Source organism: Sciurus carolinensis, chromosome 3, assembly GCF_902686445.1.
Source record: "Sciurus carolinensis chromosome 3, mSciCar1.2, whole genome shotgun sequence".
In the NCBI taxonomy this organism is placed as follows: domain Eukaryota; kingdom Metazoa; phylum Chordata; class Mammalia; order Rodentia; family Sciuridae; genus Sciurus; species Sciurus carolinensis.
Genome location: NC_062215.1, coordinates 164965172 through 164987045, shown reverse-complemented (window position 1 = coordinate 164987045; position 21874 = coordinate 164965172). Strand labels below are relative to the sequence as shown.

The window sequence follows — 21874 nt, the reverse complement described above, 5'->3', positions numbered from 1 at the left end:
GCAGCCAGGTCCTTGCTTGGCTTCCTCGAGTACCCTGAATCCTGCTGTTGATTCCAACCGAGAAAGTTTTCCATGAGTCTCAGCTTAGATACTTGTGCAGCTGCCTCTGTTCAAGAGCTGTCACTGGGAAGGGACTGGTGGCGGGTGGGCAATAGAAGGAAGTAGAAGCCAGATTCATCCAGTGAATCTCCAAACATCAGGAAAGCAAAGCCCCTCCCTTCCCTAAATGGTGGGAAAAGGGTATAATTGTTAACCACCTGGTTCTTTGCAGTGGGACAGAACGAGGCTTCCACTTGTTGTGCTATCCTCTGTAAAACCCGGACATGTTCTCATATGTGACATGCTGCAGCCCAATCCTTTTCTGATTCTAACATGACTGTCAAAGGCCCCAAATCCAGCACCCGGGGTCTTTTCCTCACGCAAGATCTTCAAGCCTGCTGTTCACCAGAGCATCCCAGACTAGAGACTGTCCCCAGCCTCTGTCCACGGCTCAGCTCTGCCCACCAAGCCACCCAGATTATAAAGTACTTAGAGGGACCAGGCAAACTAGGAGGCTCCCATATTAAGAAAAATGCCAGACCAATAATGTATCAGATACTCCTCAAACACTGAACAGCTCACTCTTGCTCTTTCTCTCCCTCTCTCTCCCCCTTCAGAACTTTTTTAGGTAGTAAAAAGCCTCCAGAGCCAAAACCAAGAGTACCAGGCTCTTAGTTCTGAGATGGGATGGCCATACTTAGCTGCACGTCTTAGGCAGATCTCCCTCCCCTCTGGTCCACAATGTCCTCACCTGTAAAAGGAAGTGTTTGGAGCTGAAGTTCTCTGTGGACCTGTCCAACATTAAACAAATATTATGACCCTACGCTTTCTCTGCCCTTCCTTCCCCTTACCTCTCCCTCCCTACACCTGTTCTCGCTAACGTACTATCTTACCCTTTGATTTATGTTGTTTTCAGCACCCTTTGCTCTTGAGGGGACCAGAGTTAAGTAAGTCTATTCCTTCCCCAGCTCATAATGTGCTCCATCCCATCACCCCAGGCTGGAGAAGCCTGTATCTGACCAGTGGCTAAGCCAATCAGGAGAAGTTAACCTTAGCCTTCTCTTGCTCAGGTCTGGCCACAGAGATCATGAGGAATCAGTAGTTGGAGACCCTGGGAGGTGAGCAGGGTAAAGTTGGGGAGAGGAGGTGCTAAGAGCTCTGTTTCCCAACTAGGCTGCACCCTGAGCCTTCTTTTTCCTCTAGCTACTCAGGTCTTCCCTTCATCCCTGGGTCTCCTCCCAGGTCCCAAGGAGTGGACCCTATAGGACACTACCCAACTGGATTGAGACGTTCTTCTTACAAATGCCTGAAACAGTGACACCTCCCTCCAGTTGCTTGCTATCCCCCAAATTCTACTTCCTCAGAACTGTTTTCTACCGAAGGCTCTGTCTTTGGCCAGAAGAACCATTTAGCTAACTCAGGGACTGAGGAAATAAAAAGGGAAGTTCAAAAATGGATCCAAGGAGAATCAACCCTGGTCTGGCATCCCTACCAGCTTCAGCAGAACCATAAGTACAGGGTCCAGGCTCCTATCCTCCCCTTCTGCCTCAGACCACCAGCCTGGAACTGTACCTCCCACAAAGGCAGGGGTCTGAGCCTGCCCAGAGGATCCTCCTTCCATGTCCTCCCAAATTCGCTCTGGAATGGCAGCAGACATGGCCCACAGGTTTTCCACACGACCTGTACATGCCCCTTTCCCATATCTATCTGTATGTACCATCACACAGAGTCCACAACTCCACAGCCTGCACAGGTGTTACACACATATGCATGCGTGTGGATTCTCAAGTCACCCTGGCTCTGCCTCCTGATGTCCCACACCCTTTTGCCCTGCCTGGTGCTGATCATACCAGCCCTGCCACAGCAGTGGCCCACCCACTCCACAGAGCTGCCTGACCAGGGGAACTGGCCCCTCCTTCAGACAGGCGCACACCTATAAAGAACTCGTGGCCTGCTTCCTAAGTCTGTTACTGGAGCTGAAGAAAAGGATTTCTCCCTGGAGGCTTCTCTCTACAGAAGGGCTAGGAGGGGTTCCACTACAGAATTCCCCAAAAGGCCTGTGTGGGTCTCAAGCTGGGCTCACCAACTGCTGACCCTTGACCTCTGACCTTCCAGTGGGGAGCCTCTCTACCTTGACACCCTTTCCCTGCATTTCACTCTCCATCTGCACTTCTGGGCCTGCGCAGCTGAGAAGCCTGAGCACCTGGGAAGAAGGCGGACGAGCCGCTACCTGGCCCACGTGGCCTGGGCAACCCTTCTCTACCTTCCCTGCCCCCAGCCCGCCAGGCTTGGCCCCACCTCCCCATTACCTCCGACCTCCAGCACAGTGAGGACAGCCTCGCAGGAGGCCCGGCCCCGCGCGTTCTGGGCCCTGCAGCTGTACACGCCGGCGTCCTGCGCCCCGCAGCTCCGCAGCCACAGGCAGCTGGGCTCGGGAACCGGCGCGGGCAGGAGCTGCCCATCCCGGAACCAGCTGAGGCTGGGCTGGGGCGTCCCGCTCACCACCACCCGCAGCCGCACGTCGCCGCCCGCACACACCGCCGCGTTCTTCAGGGGTCGCAGGAAGACTGGAGCCCCAGCCCCGGCCCCGGCCGCCGGGGCCCCTCCGCCGGCCCCCACTTTGGCCCTCTTCGGGGGCACCCCAGGGCTGGGGGGTGCCCTCGTGCCCACGTCCTCGCCTCGCGTGCCCCGGGCTTTCTGCATGGCCTCTGTGAGCTGGGCTTGGGGGGCGCTGGAACTGAGCGGCCACGGGGCACCGGGGGGATGGTGACCTGGGAGACGAGTCCTGGGGGGCCGGCGGCCTGCCTTCCTGCTGCCTGCCCGCCTTCGGCCTGTGCTACCCAGAAGGTCACCAGGGCGGCCGCGGTTGCGCCTCGGGGGCTATTTTTAGGCCCCCCGGCTCGGGTTGCGTTGCGAGGGAACTGTAGAGGGAGGGGGCAGCAAAGGAGGGGACTTGGACTCCACCGGCTTCTTCTCTCCCTCCAGGAGCCCCCACTGCTAGTCCACCAGCTCTGGCTTAAATGAATCCCTGGGGATTGGTTCCAGGCCCCCTCTCCCATGGGGTGCCTGTCCCCCTACCACCCCAGCCCCAGGCAGGGGAATCAAGTTACCCCTGGGCTCAATCCCATTTCCCTTCCTCCCTCCTCTCAGGTCCCTGAGCCCCAGCCTCACAAGGCTGGTGACTGGAGGAAAGGAAGAGGAAAGGTCTTCATGAGACTGCAGAGGTGACTGGAGAGGCCACCTCCACCTCCCAAGTGGAGGGAGCAGACTGCCAGAAGGAAGGACCAGTGGCCACCCAGAACCTCCATTACAGCTGGCCAACAGTAAGACCAGGAGCCTGGCAGATGGATGGATTGGGTCTCCCAGCTGGTCCTGCCCTTACACACTGGGTGACACCAAACCTCTCTCAACCTCCAAGTCCTCATCTGTACTAATAGTTGGATAGGGTTGCAACAGGCAGAAAAGAGTGGGAAGGACATTGCAGGCAGAGGGACAGCATGAACAAAATGAGAGCATGATGAAAGAGGATGAGTTCTGAATCAGAAAGTTTTGGAGGGATTGATTGACCATGGTGCTTTGGGAGTAGAAGAAAGGGAGGTGGAGCTTGCCATTCACAAGGCTTTGGTCGCTAAAGTCTCTATTCTGAGGGCAGGGGGCACAGAGTTCTAAGCAGGTAGTGAGGGGGACAGAGCTGTGTTTTAGGAGAATGCCTTTGGCAGCCACAGTGTGTGGACCAGGGATGGTGGCTAACTAGAGCAATAGTCTTCCAAGGAAGTGCGAATTCTCAGGCTGCATCCCAAGAGACCTGGTTCAGTGGAGAGGCTTGGAGGGCCTAGGAATCTGCCCATCTAACAAAAGACCCAGCTGACTCTCATGTGTCTAAGGGTTGCACTCTGAGAAACATCAAGACAAGACATTATGACTTTTTAAAAGTCCAGAGTAGCCAGGAACAATCATGTAATCCCAGTGACTTTGGGAGGCTGATGCAGGAGAATTTCAAGTTCCAATCTAGGCTCAGTAACTTAGCAAGACCCTGTGTGTGTGTGTGTGTGTGTCTCTCTGTCTCTCTCTCTCTCTCTCTCTCTCACACACACACACACACAGAGCTTCCCTAGTTTTAATCGATGACACCCCAAAATAAGAAATAAAAATTTCTGATGGGGGTTGGGGGTATAACTCAGTGGTGGAGCACTCACTTAGCGTTCACAAGGCCCTGGGTTTAATCCTCAGCACTGCAAAGAAATACATAAAATAAAAATCCAGAGGAGGCTTTTGTGCTCAACCAGTTCTATAACTGGACTGTGGTGTCAGTCACATGAACCTACAGAAGTGGTAAAATTGCATCGAACTAAATGTCCATGTGCACGTGTATACACACATACACCCTAAGAGTGTGTGTAAAACTGGTAAACCTAACGAAGGTGGATGGACTATACCAATGTGACCTTCCTGGTTGTGATACTGCACGATCATACGAGGTGTCACCATCAGGCAAACCAGGTGAAGGGCACATAGGATCTCACTATGTTATTTCTGACAACTGCATGTGAATCAACAATTTCTCAAAATCAAAAAGTTCAAAAATAGTCAGTGAGAGACCCACACCTGACCTTGAGCCCTGTGGGATGAAGTCAGAGAGGGACTGAAAGAATCCATGAGTCATTTGGAGATGAGGAGAGGCACTGTAGCCCTTACTTCCTCATTCCCACCTTCATTCTAGAATGCTGAAGTCAAAGCCGCACAGTACAGCAGAAACAATTTAAATACTGAATTATATCCATAGAGATTAAGAGCCTTGAGGAATAATTTTTCTTGTAGTTTGCATATATTAAAGATTACTCTTTGTGTTGGGTTTTGACAAATGCATGGAGTCATGCATTCACTACCTCAGGACCATACAGAGCAGTTCCCCCACCCTAAATATTGCTTGTGCATCCTCTTTGTAGTCAACCACACCCCCTCCACCATCCCCAGGCAACCACTGATGATGAATTGAACTTTACAATGTAAATTGAATTCTAAAAAGGTAAAAATGTGGGAGAAAGCATTGCAAACAGAACATCAAGAACAAAGGAATAGAGACTGTTTTTTAAAAACTAATTAAACCTGAAGCTTCTTAACTCCATGCCTTAACAATTGTCTGAAATGCTGTGGGTAACCTGTGAGTCTTGGCCAATTGGTCAGCTGGTCAAATAAGCAGACCGGGTGATCTTGAGCATCTCTAAGCCTCGGTTTCCTTATCTGTAAAATGAGGGTAGCCTATCTCGGAATTTGTTTATGCATTCAGCAATCATTTTTGAGTTCCTACTGTGTGTATGGAGCTGGGAACATACCAGTGAACAAATCAAACAAGGATTCCTTTCCCCAGGGTTGCTTATAGTCCACAAAAGACATTCAACAGCCATAAAGAGATTGTGAAGATCGTGAGAAGGAGATAAGTATTTTGGGAGATAAGTACTTGGGGTGGAAATATGAGGTGGGCTTGTTATTTTCAAATAAGGTGGGTGGAGTTGGCCACAGGAACATCGGAGCTAATGTTGAAGGGGGAAGCAAGCAAATGGTACAGACATCAGGGAAGGACAGCTTCAGGCTAGGTAAGAATATGTCACAGGGGCTCCCAGAAGAGCCAGCAGGCCAGCAAGGCTAGAGGGAGTGAGGGCAGAGTGGAGGGAACTGGATCAGACACCTGGCAGGTGCCAGATGGCCTAGCATCTTGCAGGCCATGGTGTTTTCATTCTTAGTGAAATGAGAAATCATCTCAGTGTTTTGACCAGAAAATGACATGATCTTACATGGTTGTGATGGCATTCAAATATTATATGAAATAGTAAAATGAATATTAACTATTTAAAGGAGCCTGGTACAGAGGCCAGAACATGACTTGTCTCCTGCCTTCCTGTGTCCCTCGCTGGGGCATGCACTCAAGGGTCTGTGGGCCTGGGTAGGGAGGGTGCAGACCCTCGTGTGCCACTGGTGCCCTCTCCTGGAGGAGCCCACAAAAACCGCGACAGCTGGAAGCGGTCAGGCTCTGGCCCAGCCTGCCACCCAGAAGCAGCTGGCTTCAAGGCACTTGTCTGTCCCTCAGCAGGGGCCCCACAGTGCCCTGCAGCCTGGCGCCAGGCTGGGTGTGTGTGCTGCCAGTAAGCCCTGGCTTTCCATCTCAAGTCTGTGGTGTCATGGAAAGATATCTGGGCTCCAGAAGCCAAGGAGCCCAGGGCCTGGTCCTTCTTTGCTGCAGAATGCTGTGTGACCTTGGTAGGTCACTCCACTTCTCTGAGCTATGAGGTGCTAACTCTCTGTTGTAAATGTGTACCACGTGTCTAACAAGGGGGAGTATCTCAATATGCATTCATTGAATCAGTGAGTGAAGTTGGGGCCATCAGTCCTTCCTGGTGAATATTTAATTTAAATTAAAAAAAAAAAAAAAGTGGTGTGTATTCATTGAAGAAGTATTTAAACATTTAACGAATGCCCACTATGCACTAAGCACTCTTCTGGGTACTACGGATATAGCAGTGAATAAGGTAGGTAAAATCCCTACTCATAGGTCACTAGCAACTTAGGTGTTGAAGCAGAGGTCATAGATGCATTTCTCCTTGTACCCTGGGTCAGCTTGCAGTGAGTCAGAGGAAGGGATGAATAGGGCCTCAAGGAGCAGGGCTCAAGGGCAGCCAGAGTGGACAGCGGACAGAGGGTAGGAAATTGTCCACAGGGCCCTGGGTTTTTGGAACAAGGACCTATCCATTTCCACTGTCCTTCCTGCTCCCCCATCAGAGGGGATCAGAGCTGGCCTGGGCCTGGTTCTTTGGTTTCAGTGGGAAATTAACTGGCCAGTCCTCTGTGAGTCCTCTTCTCTCCACATTCAGAGTCTTGAGATGACCCCAGAGCCTTCCAAAGAGCCGGGAAAGGTTTTGCCAGGGAGACGAAGGGGTGTGTGCGGAAGGGGCAGGGGTACACTGTCGTCTGGTGGTGTGCACACAACCCCCGTGAGAACCAAGCCTTCTTTGGTTTCTTTACCCATTCCCTGGCTCCCAGGGAGCCGGGGGGAGGGGAGTGCAGGCCTGGAAGGCTCTACTCAGAAAATGTTTCCCCCCGGAGAGTCAGAGGGTGGCACTGGCTCCCTCCTGAGGACAGGTGGGTAGCAGTTACAGAAGACAGGTGTGCCCAGAAGTAAGGGCTTCCTCCTGATGGAAGGGCAAATAGGGAGTTCTCTGACACTGTGGATAGGCAGGCAGAGGACCAACTCACTGCCTATCAAAGAAGCAGAGGCAAGACTAGAAAGCGAATTTCTGTACTGGGAGGGTTGTTGTCCAGGGAACTTCTGAGATCTGACTCTGAGAGTCTGAGATCCTTCCCTCCCTCCCCACTAGTGACTAGTCTGTACCCAAGTGTTTTTTTGAGCATGGGGGCTGCCTCCAAAACCTTCCCTGACCTATGTGTCCCTTTATCATTGGCGGGACAGTTGAGTGTACATAACTCATTCAGGGAAAGAAGGAGCAAGGTTCTAGAAACTTCTCCAAATTCCCTCCCCTTGTTATCCACCAGGGCCCAGCCCCACCGGAGGTTCCCTCACAGAGAGGTCAGCTGCGATTCCAGGACCCCCACAGGTTCAGGGATAAGAAGCCCCTAGCCCATCCCTCTTCTTCTGTTCCAATGTGAAGACACGCATTTCTGGCTCCATGTTTCTTGACAGCTATGGAGTTTTTCTGAAGACTGGTTGCGGCCTACAGGGCCTACAGGGCCCACCCCATTTGAGTACCAGGGGAAAGGAAATGACCAAGTCACCTGTGGCAGTTGTGGGGACCTGTAGTGGAACCCCAGCTCCTCCTGTCAAAAGGGGCCTCCTGTGAACGAGGATTGCCTCAAAGCAGGGGAGAAAAGCAGGGTCTCCAGAAAGGGTTTTAGAAGTTTCTGGAAAAATCAGTTTGGAACCACAGAGTAGGGAACTTAAGACTCATTAAGTTATTTCACCTATAGATGGTCTTGAGTTTATCATCTTTTTGATCTTTCTCCTCTTGCCATCTCCTTTAAAAGATAGTCCCTTAAAGTTGGAGGAGCAACATAAAGCCTGAGATCTACATGAATCCATCAAGTTTCCTAAATCTTTGATCCACCTGGAATATGTTATTTGGAAGGAGTGAAAAAAGAAGCAGGCTTCATGTCTCCCCCAACACCCTGCTACTCATTTTCCTCAAACTTTATATTGATCTATTAAGCCTTCCCCTTATATTGATTAATTAAGACTGCCTTAACATATACTAGAGTCCCATATGTTTATGGGTCTTAACACTTAAACACTCTGCTTTATTCTCTTACTATTTGTATATTTTGTCTTTGTTAAAAATCTTTTTAAATTATCCTAGCCCCACAATACATTTCAATGTTTTATTCCATGATTTCCTTTTTTTCCCATATGTCCTATATTCTCCCCTCCCATCTTCCCTGATTCCTCCAAAATGTCCCTTTGTTATTTTTTAATTGAAATTGCATTGCACTGAAATTATAGATGAAAGTGTGATGAACTGACATTTTTAGAATATCCAACCTTCTTATCCAAGCACCTGGACCCTGTGCATAAAATGGCCTTAGAAAGGGTTAATGAAGAGGCTAGAAGCTTTTTTGGGGAAGGGACCAAAAGCATCCTCCTTCAGAGTCAGTGTGTAGGGAGCTGTGACTTCCTTCCAAGAAGACAGTGGTATCTCCCACCCTCACCTGTGCAGGAAGGGTAGCGGGTGGAGGGAGCAGTTCAGGAATTGCGACCTACCAGGATATATTTTTGGTTCGCCATCAAGAGCCCCTTGTTAGCGTCCCTGCTCCCTGCTCCACATGCCACACATATACACAGAGTTGGAAGGCCCAGGGGCCAGTCTGGCTGGGCAGGAAGATGGTACAGTCCATCTCAGGGTAATGGGTGGTGTGACAGGGCCCTAGACCCCCTGCCCCAGGAGACCAGATAGGACAGCAGGGAACATGGTGGCTTGTGCTTATGTCTTTATTGTTTCAGTTCAGAGCCCCTGCAGCAGGAGGGGCAGGCGTGGGGAGGTGGCGCCCTCCTGCCAGCCTGAGCCCTCTCTGCCTCTTTCCTCTCCTCTCCTCTCTAGCATCTCACCCTCTCTCTCCTTCCGCATCTCCTGCTCCCACATCCAGCACCTTCGGGGGTTCCCTCTTGCAGCCCCTGCTTCCTGAGCCCACCCTGGGCTAGGGAAAGGGAAGGCAGGGAGCATGGCCAGGCTCAGGCCCTCGGACTCCACAGGGGCTAGTACCCTGGTCTCTGCCTAGCTTGCTAACAAGGCTGTCCTTTCTCTCTCTGACCCAGGCTGAGGGATGGGGGTCCATGGGGCTCTGTCCTGACACTTTGGGGTCCATATGCCCTGCTCTGGGGCCATTTCCAAAGCAGAGGCTAGAGCCTGAGGTCACAGAGGTGAGAGGGTAGGGTCACTGCTCCAGCTGGTTCCATTCGACCCTAGGGCCAGGCTCACCCACTTCCAACAGCTAGGACTCATGATGGGGTCCACAGAGGCAGCTGGGGTTCTCCCTGGGGCTGGGCGGGATGGGAACCAGGAGGGGTGGCCAGTGAGGAAGGGTCAGAGGCTGTGAGGGAGAAAGGTGGCTGGGTGTGGCTCCCAGGATGGAAGGAGACTGGCTTCAGGAGGAGGTGAGGAGGGGGCCAGGATGTTGTCTGAGGGACTCTGGCTTTAGAGCACCTCATGCTGCTGCTGTGTAGCCTCACTGACGACCTAGGCAGAAAAAGAAGCCCAGTTCAGCTCACGTCTGACCAAGAGGAGTCTCAGCCCCATGCACCCCACCACTGTGCGGCTACTGCTTGCCCCCAGTCGGGGTCCTGGACCAGCTCAGCTGGTAGAAGATACCTGGCTGGCAGTCCCCCAGTACCCCCCCCCAGTCTCCATCAAGAATGAGGAGCCAGAGAATCCACTCACCTCCCCATCCCTGGTCTCAATGGTCTTGATCATCACTGTCTTCTTGGTGTGCACCTCAGAACCCCTTTGTTCAGGGCTGGTTTCTGTAATAGATCCACCTCACACTCAGCCTGATCAAGCCCAGACCTGGGCTGGGCCAGGCTGGTCTCCTACCTCTGGCCACAGCACCCAAAGTCCTGCGAGACTCCCCAAGATGAGCTTTTTACTTCTAGACATTAGCACCTGTCCTTAAGTTCAGCACCCAGAAGGTGACCCTACAAATCTTGGGGACAAGTCTCACAGTTGAGACGCTCTTAGGAGTCAACAGATTGTACCACGCAAGCTGGTTTTGGAGGGTTGGGGACCTCTGAGGCCCAGGCTGCCACATTCATGTTCCCAATGACTCCTAGCTTCCTCTCCACCCTGGACTCCAAGAAAACCCTACATGAGCTTGTGTCCTGGGTCTCTCCTCCTCCAAGACCATTAGAATTCCCAAAGCCCAGTCTGGAGGCACCCTTTTGGAGGACCCAGCCCTCTTTAGGACAAGATGAGCAGTTTGATGTCTTAATGAGAGTGAGTCAGAACAGGACTCAGTCATGATACATCACGCTGAATCACTGCCCTGCTGGGTCTCAGTTTCCTCACTGTGAAATGATGATAATGATACTTTTTCTATTGTGGCTACAGAGCTATTGATTTGAAAAGGCATTACGTGATTTTTAAATGCAAGACTGAGACTTGTCTGTATAAACAACTAACTGAAAAGTGAGGTTCTGAGTTTTATAGGGAGGGTCAAATTTGGGTCCTTGGTATCATGATTTGGTGTTCCTAAGTCTCCTTAGCAAGCAACTAGCCTGTGATGAACGTTTTAACTCCGTGGAGCGGGGCGTGTATTTTTTCCTGATGGAAATGAACATCGAAGATATAAGAGGTTTGATCTAGGAAAGGAGAAGCTGCCAAGGACTCCAACTTGCTTTCCTAATGTATCATTAGAGCGTGTTTTTCTGCTCGCTGGGGTTAGAAAGCCATTCGATCTGCATATTACTGATGTCAGGATGGCAGAATGCCTTAAGAGCTCGTTCTTTTCATTGTTTTGGCTTTGCTAGATTTGGCTTCATTTTTTCAAACATGAATCCAACATCTTTCTCCAGTAAACTGGAGGTGCTCAATAAACAGAGAGCACTTGGCAGACAGACATGGGCAGTGAATTCCTTCTGGCTGGAGGGTGAGACACCCCTGGTACTTCCAGAGTTTGGGATTCAGGACAGAGACAGTTTCCCGAGGCTGAATTCTTCAGAAAGTGCAAGGGACATGGTCAATATAATACAAGACAACCTGGTCCAATAACCGCCCCCGTCTCTCGCAGACAGTACTTCATCTGCTTCTACCTAAACACTCTCCACCTATCCTGGGCAGGCCTCTTTCTTTCCCTGGCCTGGCTCCAGCCCCAGGGTTTCAACCTCCCCTCCTGGTGGGCTTGGGCAGTATCCAAGCTGGACTCCTGCCCCTGTGTCCCTACCTCCACCTCCTACCACACACTCACCTCGGAAGTTGAGAGCCGAGAAGGTCTGGATAGGGAGATTGATCCTGAAAGGAGAGAGACCAAGTCCCCAAAGGATTAAGGACACTCTCATTCTCCTCCCATCTCTCCTTGCAGCCACCCATCAAGGCACACCCCGACCTTCCTTAAACACCATCCTCAGCTGTCCCAGGTCCACTGATCCCAGCCCTCCCACCGCCCACACGGGGTCCAAAACCAAACTCTAGCTGTCCCAGGAACTGTCCCTTCTAGAAAGATCACCCATTCCGACCCTGACCTGCTAGCATGACACCCCACCCCTCTGCACCCTCCAGTTCACCAGCATTTCCTACTTGCTCCTTCCACTGAAGGAGGTATAAAGAGAAGCTGTGACATCACTGTGTGTGCCCACCCTCCAGACAGGCCAGTTCCAGGAGCTGACCATTTATGCCTGCTGCTGGGAAGAGGCAACGCAGCTAGCTACCTTAAAAGGTCATCTGCGGCGACATTACTGTATAAAACCTGAAACCTCTCTTTATGTATAAGTCCATATCTAAACATGTTTGCCATTTTTTTTAACTTCACATATTATTTTTATGAGTATTACTGGGTACCATTTTTTGGAAGTAATTGACCTGTTTTAAATTAAAGCTGAATTTCTATACGATGTAATGGACAGATCACGAGTGTACAATTCAGAATGTTGATTAATGTCTATATCCATGTAGCCACCAGTCCAACTGCAGATATGGAACATCTATCACCCCAAGGACTCCCTCATGTCCCTCCCAGTTGAATATTGTTTTCTGGATCTAGAGGGCGGTTGCTTCCAGCACATCCTCTGAGCCTTTTCTTTCGAGCATGTGCATGTGTGCTTGTGTGCATGCGTACGTGTGCACACTCGTTTCTTCGGCCCTTCTTTTAGCCTACCCATGTGCAAGGCTTTCTGTCTTTTCCTCTGTCTCATTTGTCTCCATCTGCCCCCTCCCTTTCGTCCTCAATTCCCTGTTCTGCTTTCATCTCTCCCTTGACTGGCAGTAATATTTTATTACTGATTGCGAAAGATGATTTTATGCTGCTTGGTTCTTAATTCTAAAGGTGGATAAGGGAATACTTACATTTCTCTTTTTATAAAAGCTGTTAATTACATCACTTTTTACCCTGGCGACCTCGATTAGTTCTCTGCAATGAGCAGAAAGGTGGCCTCATGTATAAATTTACTTCCAGGTCTTATTGAGGGGATCTGGAGCTCCCTGGGGGCAGAACTGGGTTCTCCACAGCAACCTGCCCCGGCCTCTGCCTTGCTCCTCACCGGCTCTCCTCGCCCTCCAGCAGCTTCCGGTAGGTGGCAATCTCCACATCCAGGGCCATCTTCACATTGAGTAGGTCCTGGTACTCGCGCAGGTGGCGGGCCATCTCATCCTTGAGGTGCCGGATCTCCTCCTCCAGGCGTGCGATGTTGTCCTGGTAGCCGCTGGCCTCGCTGGCAAAGCGGTCCTCCAGCTCTCGCATCTGTCTCATCAGGGAATCGTTCTGCAGGGGTGAGGAGAGCCCAGGTCAAGGGCAAGCTCAGAGTATGTTCAGGAAGGAGGACACTAGGGTCCAGGTTGGAAAGAGACACAGACTTGGTGCTGGGCAGTAACTCCAGATAGTCATGTTCAGGAGTTGTCAAAGGCTTCTTAGCCAGGGAACCCTGAACTCAAATGAAGTCTTACATGGACAGTCATTGAATAAGTCACCCCTACACAGGGAGATGCCCCTAGGAACCATTTGAATCCTCAGTGTCCAATTGGGGATCCACCCATCTGGTTTTACCCCTGCTGTAGACTTGAGGAGATAGAGGCCCAGAGAGGGTCTATAGTAGGTCATGGTCACAAAGCAAGGGTGTGAGCTATAGAAAAGGGCTGGGTTTGTGAAAGTAGGCGGAGACTCACAGTGCCTTTGAGGGCATCTATCTCGCAGGTGTAGGACTGGATCTGGTGTCGGTATTCCATCATCTCCTGCTTGGCTTGGCGCAGTGCATCATTGTTCTTGTTGGCTGCCTGGGTCAGGTCGGACACCTGAGGGCAGAGAGAGGGTCCCTGAGACAAGCAGGAGCAAGATGCAAATAGGGTGGGCAAGGAAGCATGTCACTCTGGGTTCACCCTCCTTCATGGATGTGGCTACAAGCAGCACCTCCAAACTGGGATTGAGGGGACAGAGGTGCCTGAGTCCCCAGACCACGCCACCCACCTTGGACTTGTACCACTCTTCAGCTTCAGAGATGTTCTTAGCCGCGATGGTCTCGTACTGAGCCCGGATGTCCCTGAGGGCAGCTGTGAGGTCTGGCTTGGACATGTCCATCTCCACCTGGACCTGCTGTTCCTGAAGCTGGGCCTGCAGCTCACGGATCTCCTGCAGGTTGTGGTTGGGCTTCAGTCCCCCAGAGCACCCTGGCACCCCCATTCCCAGCTGCTTTCACCAAGGCCCAAGGACCCTGAGTACCTCTTCGTGTACTTTCTTAAGGAACGCAATTTCTTCGTTGAGAGATTCAATTCTGCGCTCCAGGTCAATGCGGGCTAGAGTGGCTGCATCTACATCCTGGAAGAGGTCAAGCAACAAGGGTCAGTGATAGCCCAGGTGGGGCAGAGGGACACCCAGGAGAGATAGAAATGGGAAGACTGTTGGATGACCAAAGAGGGCTTACCGCTCTGAAGGCAGCCAGATTGTTCTCTGCTTCTTCTTTCAGCTGGATCTCTTCCTGCAGCCTGACCAAGACAGACAGAAGGACAGACAGTTACAGGGATAGAGTTGGCAGTACTGAAAGATCAGGGAGTGGATTCAGGACAGAGGGAGAAGGCCTGGCTGATGGGTAGAAACAAGAGGCCCAGAAAGGGAGTGGCAGAGGCCCCGCCTACCCAGGGAGGGGACAGGAAGTGGCCCAATCTCTGTCCTGTAGTCACACCCTTGAAGTCTATGTTCCCCCAGACTGTGACCTCCCTGGGGTTAGAAACTGTGTCTATTTTATTCACCTCTGGGTTCCTGGTTCTCAGTCCAAGCCTGGCCCATGTAACTGCTTGATTAATATTTGTGACTTTGGTGGCAGGAGGGTGACTACTCACTTGGAATATCAGAAGCAAGACCCATGAATATACTCAGCCTTTTCATACTGGACGTTAGTAGAGCCTACTAGCTAGTGCTCCGGACCTTTTCCAGAACCAGGGCCTCCTGCTCACTCTCCCCTCTACTTCAGCTTAACCTTGTGATGCCACAGCCTCAGGGAGGCCCGGGAGTCAAGCTCCCCTCTCTCTGCGCCTCCCCTCCCCAGGGCCTCATCACAGTTGAGCTGAGCTGCCCAGCTTTCCCTCCCACCAACCTCCCCTTCGACTCCCTGTTCTCCAGCCCTTCCTCAGCCATCTCTGCCCCACCACTCCAGCAGCTTAAGATTCCTTTTTAAGGCAGCTGCCCGCAGGGTACCAGGCCTCCGTGGTCTCAGATTTCTCCCCCTTGATCTATCTCCCCCAAGAACTGCTGTGCAGAGGGGGAGCACATGCGAGAGACCTGGGGCTTAAGGGGATACAGGGGCTGACCCTCTGTAGGCATTAGGTGGAAGCGGGTCCCTGGCCCAGAAAAGAGTGTGCTGACAGCGGAGCCCTGCCCGGGAAAGAGGGTCTGGGGCCGCTGGGCCCTCACTTGGCTTTGAGCCGCTGCAGGTCGTCGATCAGATTGTCGCGCTCGACGTCGACGCGGGCTCGCTGGTTGGTGAGCACTTCCACCTGGCGCCGCAGCTCGCGCAGCTCCTCCTCGTAGAGCTCGGCCACTCGCGTCGGCTCGCGGCCTTTGAGCCGGTTCACCTCGGCGGCGAGTGCGGCGTTCTGCTGCTCCAGGAAGCGCACCTTCTCGATGTAGTTGGCGAAGCGGTCATTGAGTTCCTGCAGCTCCACCTTCTCGTTGGTGCGTGTGGTCAGGAACTCCTGGTTCACCGCGTCGGCCAGCGAGAAGTCCAGCAGCTCGCCCGCGCCATAGGAGGGCGCGCGGGTCGCCCCCAGCCGGCTGGCCCGCAGCGACCCCAGGCCCCCGGCCCCGCCCGACGTGCGCGACACCTGGTACACGCGGGATGTCACCGAGCTCGAGGAGCCCTTGGTGCCGAAGCCTGCGCGAGGGAACACCGGCGAGCTCAGCGGGGAGCCGAGCGAGAAGCCGGGGGCCCCGCCGAAGGTGCGGCGGTAGGAGGACACGCGCTGGCTGGACGAGTAGGCCTGGCTCATGGTGGCGGCGCGGGCGAGACTGGGTCGGCGTACGGAGGAGGCAGCGGGCGGACAGCCGGCTGGAGAGTGGATGCGGTGAGGGGAGACGGAGCCCCTAGCCGTCCGCACTATTTGTAGCCATCCTGACATCAGCCCCCGCCGCCCCTCCCCTGACAGCTGCAGGATCCCGCTGTCCTGCCAGGAAAGGGCGGTCGCTGGCCTTGGGGGCGGGGAGGCCAGCTCCCCCGAAGAGGCCTGCGCCCCCGAGCCGTGCGTATGAGGGGTAGAGTAGCGTCGCAGACAGAGAGGCCTGCCAACCGCTTCAGCAGGATGACTCGCTCTTGCTCTTCTGCAACCCCAGGCGGGCCCCTTGCAGCCCCTAGGTGCCCGCCTTTGCCTAGGGCTGGTGATGGGGAGAACAAGCATTTAGTTTGAGGCTCCCCTTTTTACTCCAAGGAGAAACTTTAGGTCATTTGAATGAACAAGGCCTCTACCTAAGAAAGGTCCCAAATCACTTATTTCTAAAGATTCTCTGGAGCTTGCAGAGGTTTGGAAGGATTCAGGCAAACACCAAGAGTTCACCAGCCAAACAGAGGGGGTCTCTAGGCAAGCAAGGAAAGTAGGAGGGTGCCTGGCCAGAGCTGACCTGCCCATGTATGTCCCCTGGCACCTGGGCTCTAGCTCTGAGCCTCGGTTTCCCTCTGGACTCCTCTAGGCCCTCCCCTTCCCCCCCTACAGGGGAGGGCAGGGCCTCAAGTTTGTAACCAGCAAGATGATTTCCACAAGTCTGCTGAGCTCTCGATTTCCAGTTGCTCTGTAGTCACACTTCCACACCGCACCAACTTTGCCTGGCTCCTGCCCCTCATCCCCCTCACCTCCTCTCTGATTCATCCCCCTACTCACACCACCCACACCCACTCACACCAGGGGTTTGTGTTTTGTCAGGAGCCCTGTGTCAACCCAGCCATCTCCCTGGCAGCAGCAGCTGCCAACCCGAAATACCAGAGCTGGTATTTATAGAGGAGAATGCATGGGCCCGGGAACAAGGTGCGGGAGAGGAGTTCTGGGGGTGGGGGCCAGGCACCTGAGGAGCTTCAGGTCTCAGAAAGTTGAGGAAAGCCAGGATTGACAAGCCCCAGTCACATCCCACCCTTATGATATCCAGGCCCCCAACAGGAATGAAGTCTCAGAGAGGGCTTGCCAGTTCCTCCACATCTCCCTCAGCACATGCCACTCCCTGACCCCCTCAAGAGCATCCATAGTTCTCCATCCACTGGCTGTGTTTCCCCACCTCCACCTCCTAGACTCAGGCCTCTCTTAAGCTTGTTCATTCTGGAATGTAGACCCGGGAAACAGAACCCTAGATTAGGAGTCCATAGCTGGTCCTACCATCTATCTACCATGGCTGGCCCTGCCATCTCCAGTAGCAATAGTTACTAGAAGGTTCATCCTTCACCTCCCAGAGCCCCAGGATCCTCAGCTATAGAGCGGGACTGGTCAACCTTGCCATGCCTAACCTATCCCATAGGGGTTAAGAGGCCCAGACAACAATAATGCACATTGCAATGATATTAGCAATACCTTACAGGAATTGGCCACCTACTGTGGACCACTCTGCTGAGCACTTCACTCCTGTGACCTCCAGTTTTCCAGCAACCTCCCAAAGTAGGAACTAATACCTTTCTCACTTCATTGCTCAGGAGGCTGAGGGGCCGTGCTTTGGCCCCAGGTTGGGTATGAATTTGCCAGGTAAACTATAAAGGGCTTTGTAACTGCTGTCTTTTTAAAGCCCTCTCACATTAAGTGTCTAATTTTTATCCACGAGACAAGATTACGAGGTGGATGGGAGTTCCAGATTTCTTATCCAGCCTTCAAATCAGTGCAAGCTGTTGTGTTGTGGTTATTTCTGTGTCTCAGCTCCCAAACTAGACTGCATGCTCCTGGAGGATTTTGGAGGCTGCGTGGATACTTAACACATCCCAGGCAGCACCATCCGTTGTCCTTGTCATTCAAAGTAGCCTGCAAGCTTTTCTTGCCCATCCCTTTATTTTGATGGCAAATGCTGCACCTCCTTCCCACCTCCCACCCCCACCCCCACCCCAAAGACCAGATATGTAACTCTGATCCCAGTCTGTCCTATTATTGCATCCCTTTGACTGTAGTGATTGGCTCAAGAGGTGGGCCCTTGGCCTGAGCAGAGCCAATCAGAGACCATCCCTGGAATTTAGAAATAGAACTGGGTTTTCTAAATTGGAACCTGGGACAGTGGAGGTTTCCTGCCCCCCTGGGGGGAGTAAGGAGAGACAGAGGTCAATGTGCAGGAGGCAGAGATACCTGGAGAGGAGAAGCAGGGCTGGGCAGGTAGTCAGCAATTCCAGCACCTGGGGGTCTGCTTCCTGTGCTGGACTGTCCCTGGACTTCACAGCTCCTATGTCCTTCCTGACTTTAGGCTACTAAACTCTTCCTTTTCTCATCTAAGGTCCTCGGTGTTGGTTTTGGTCACTTACAGCCCAAAGAACTCGACTAATCTGCTGTGGGAGACTGCACACCCATTTCTATGATGTTACCGAGGACATTTCTGGGACTTCTGTCAGCACACAGTCTCCAGACCACATAAGGAAATCTGCTTTCAGACCAGCCTGAGGCCTCAGTTCCTTGGTGAAATGAGGCAGAAAACAAATAAATAAATTCCGCCATCTACTCTCTAGTCAAAATCAACAACCACCAGACTTGGCTCTGAACCACTTGGGACTGTTTCCAAAATTTAATTCCACCCCTGTGGATTTGCTACCATGGAGGGCAGCAAAACAACACCCTGGGGCTCTGAAGGCAGGTGAAAGAGGAGCACTCCAAAACATGCTCCGCGTTGGGCAGCACCGCTGGAGTAAGAGTTCAGCCTCCCCAGTGGGCTACCGAGAGAGAACTAAGCACACTAAATCGCCATTTATCTGGTTGGATGGTGTACATGGCACAAAATGCACGGACAGGTATGAAGTCGAAAGTAGGACTCTTTCCCATTTTTGACACCCAGCCACCCCATATCCCTTCTCAGAGACAACCCGTCTTAGGGGTCTGTTGTCTCCTTTCAGAGAGGCTGCCGTATACCAGCATACCTGTGTATATGGAACCCTCCCTTTTAAAACATACTTTACATATGTTCTTTTTTTAAATACATTTTTTAGTTGTAGGCGGACACAATACCCTTATTTCACTTTTATGTGGTGCCAAGGATCAAACCCAGGACCTCACACGTGCTAGGCAAGCACGCTACCACTGAGCCACGACCCCAGCCCTATATACTGTTCTGAGTCAAGCTTCTTTCAATGACATATTTGTTAGAGATTGTTCAAGTTTTGTACATTGACAGCTAACTTATTTCTTTATCATGGTAAAAAAAATACAAAAAATAAAATTGGCCATTTTAGCCATTTTTAAGTGTACAGTTCAGTGGCATTAAGTACATTTATAGTGTGGAGCACTCTTTATCATTAGCCACCTGTAGAACTTCTTGGTCTTTCCAACTGGAACTCCATAACCATTAAAAATAACTCCCCATCTCCCCTTTTCTCCACCCTGGTTATCATTGTCAAAAAGTAAACTGAGGCACAAAATGTTTTTGAAGAGTGATTCATGAATTTAGCAGCTCTAAATCAGAAGCAGTACAGGAGCTCCGTGGGGGAATGGGAGGGGGTATTTATTGGACAGATCTAAAAGGAAAACTAAGAAAATCTTTGGTTACAATTGTATGGTTGCTTTATTTTTTTTTCTCCAATGTTATATATAGTTATATAAGTTTGTTGGTTGCTTCTAATTTATTGAGCTTAAATTGTTTTCCTTTAGTATACATATTTATAAGAAATATAGATATTTACTTATGTTTGCAAATCAAGCAAGAATTAGGCTTTTATGAGAGCTAAATGTTTTGTTTTGTTTTGTTTTGTTTTGTTTGTTTGTTTGTTTTTCAGTACTGGGGATCAAACTCAGGCTAAATGTTTTTTTTTAAATAACTTTTTGTGTTTATTATGTGGTGCTGAGGATCGAACCCAGTGCCTCGCATGTGCCAGGCAAGTGCTTTACCACTGAACCACAATCCCAGCCCCAGCTAAATGGTTTTGAAGACAACACCAGTTCAAGTTCAGAACAACCCAATTCAAAAAATGGACAAAGATTTTGAATAGACATTAATACAAAGAAGGTGTAAAGATGACCAATAAGCACATGAGAAGATGTTCAACATGGCTGATCATTAAGGAAATGCAAATGAAAGCCACAATGAAGTACCATTTCATATCATTAGGATGGCTATTATAAAACAAACAACTAGTGTTGGGAGGCATGTGAAGAAATTGGAACTCTTGGTAGAAATATAAAATGGTGCAAACACTGTGGAAAACAAATAGCAGTTCCTTAAAAAATGAACACAACATTACCATATGATATAGTAATTCCACTTCTGGGCATATGCAGTAAAGAATTGAAAGCAGAGATTTTAACAGATATTTGTATACAATTCATATCAGCATTTGTCACAATTACCAAAAGATGGAATCAACCCAAATATTCATCAATAGATGAATGGCTAAACAGAATATGATATTACATACAATGGACTATCATTCACCCTTGAAAAATCAAAGGATTCTATAGGGCTGATGGTGCATGCCTGTAATCCCAGCTACTGGGGAGGCTGAGGCAGGAGGATTGCAAATTCAAGGCCAACCTGAGCAACTTAGTGAGACACTGTCTCAAAGTAAAAAAATAAAAAGGGTTGGAATATAGATTAGTTATAGCGGTCCCTGGGTTGAATCCCCAGTACCACAACAAAAAAAAAAAAAAAAAAGGGTGGTGGTGGGGATGGATTTTGATACATGCTATAATACAGATGAGCCTTGAAAATATTATGCTAAGTGCAATAAGCCAGTCACAAGAGGACAAATATATGATTCTATTTATATGAAGTACCTAGAGTAATCAGATACTTAGAGAAAGAAAGTTGAATGATGGCATTATCTTAGGATCTCAGATATGAGATAGTGCTGATTCTTCCCATGGTGTTCTCTCCCTCCACTGAATGACACTCCACCCGTCTTAGCCTGTTTTCCGTACTATAACAAAATACCCAAGACTGGGTACTTTATAAAGGAAAGAGGTTTGTGTAGCTCACAGTTCTGAAGGTTTGAGAGCATGGTACCACTATCTGTTTGGTTTTGGTGATGCTTGTATGGTGGATAGCATCCAATGGTGGGAGCACATACAGAAGAAATCACATGGCAGGACAGGAAGCCAAAGAGTGATTCAGAGTCAATCTTACTCTTAAAACCACTCACTCTTGTGGAAACTAACTGGGGTTCCACAGGAACTACCTTCATCACTTCTGAGGGCAGGGCCCCAAGGACCTAACTATCTCCTACTAGACCCCACCTCTTAAAGATTCCACCACTTCTTAACATCGCCACACCAGGAACCAAGCTTCCCACACATGAACCCTTGGGGGACAAAGCATATCCAGACCTTAGCACTGTCTCCAAGGACATACTTTGAGCTTTTCTGCAGGGTCTACACTCCTCTTTCTGCTTCCCAACCGAGGATCTCATGCTTCTATCCTGAGCTAGATTGGGCCAGGAGGTAGCCATTGTAAAAGGGAGCCTTGGGAATAGGCTGGGGTGTATTCTCTCGTCACCAGCGTTAGCCATAGCTGGAGGGAGGGTCAGAGACACAAGTATGGGCGGGGCATGGAGTGGTCAACCAGAGGCTAAGAGATGGGTGCTCATCCTCAGGGTTCAAGAACCTGCCATCTGTGTGACCCAGGCAAGTCCCTTTCCTCTCTGGTCCTGGGATGACCTCTGTGGGACAGGGGACCAGGCCAGCTCATCTCTGGGGTACCCTTGACTCTGACATCCTGAGTCTCTGGGCCCCAGCATGGGGGAGGGGGTCACCTCCTGATGCCTCTCTGCCCAAATCCACCTCCCTCCAGCAGCCCCTTCCAGGATGCCCCATCCACCTTCTCCCTGCAGCAGCTGCGAAACCTGCAGTCTGCTGAGGCCCAGTGACTGTAAAAGGGAAGGAATGTCCAGAGGCAATTGTTTCTTTCTGATATCACCCTGGGAGGAGGGAGGCTGGAGAGTTGGGGGCCCAGCCGGGATGATGTCAAGATTCTCCCTGAAACTCATCTG

At 51.0% G+C, this 21874-nt stretch overlaps 2 protein-coding genes across 6 annotated transcripts in view; both read right to left on the bottom strand.

Moving 5' to 3' along the window:
- Nucleotides 1-2976, bottom strand: part of Speg (striated muscle enriched protein kinase) — a 56606-nt gene extending 53630 nt beyond the window's left edge. The window contains exons 1-2 of one of the 5 annotated variants that reach the window (XM_047543332.1): nt 2349-2976; nt 791-830 (exon numbers count right to left, since the gene is read on the bottom strand). In XM_047543332.1, the coding sequence (XP_047399288.1) occupies nt 791-830; nt 2349-2742 (434 nt within the window). In that variant the 5' untranslated portion in view covers nt 2743-2976. The remainder of the gene's footprint in view (nt 1-790; nt 831-2348) is intronic. The other 4 variants (XM_047543324.1, XM_047543329.1, XM_047543327.1 and 1 more) reach the window with 4 other exon arrangements.
- A 6034-nt stretch (nt 2977-9010) lies between these two features.
- Nucleotides 9011-15817, bottom strand: Des (desmin). Its single transcript, XM_047546227.1, has 9 exons — nt 15148-15817; nt 14162-14222; nt 13960-14055; nt 13708-13869; nt 13410-13535; nt 12788-13008; nt 11500-11543; nt 9978-10060; nt 9011-9776 (listed from the first exon to the last, which is right to left on the bottom strand). The coding sequence occupies exons 1-9, from the start codon at nt 15720-15722 to the stop codon at nt 9735-9737; spliced, it is 1410 nt and encodes a 469-aa protein (XP_047402183.1). The 5' UTR covers nt 15723-15817; the 3' UTR covers nt 9011-9734.
- Between the last annotated feature and the right edge of the window lie 6057 nt (nt 15818-21874).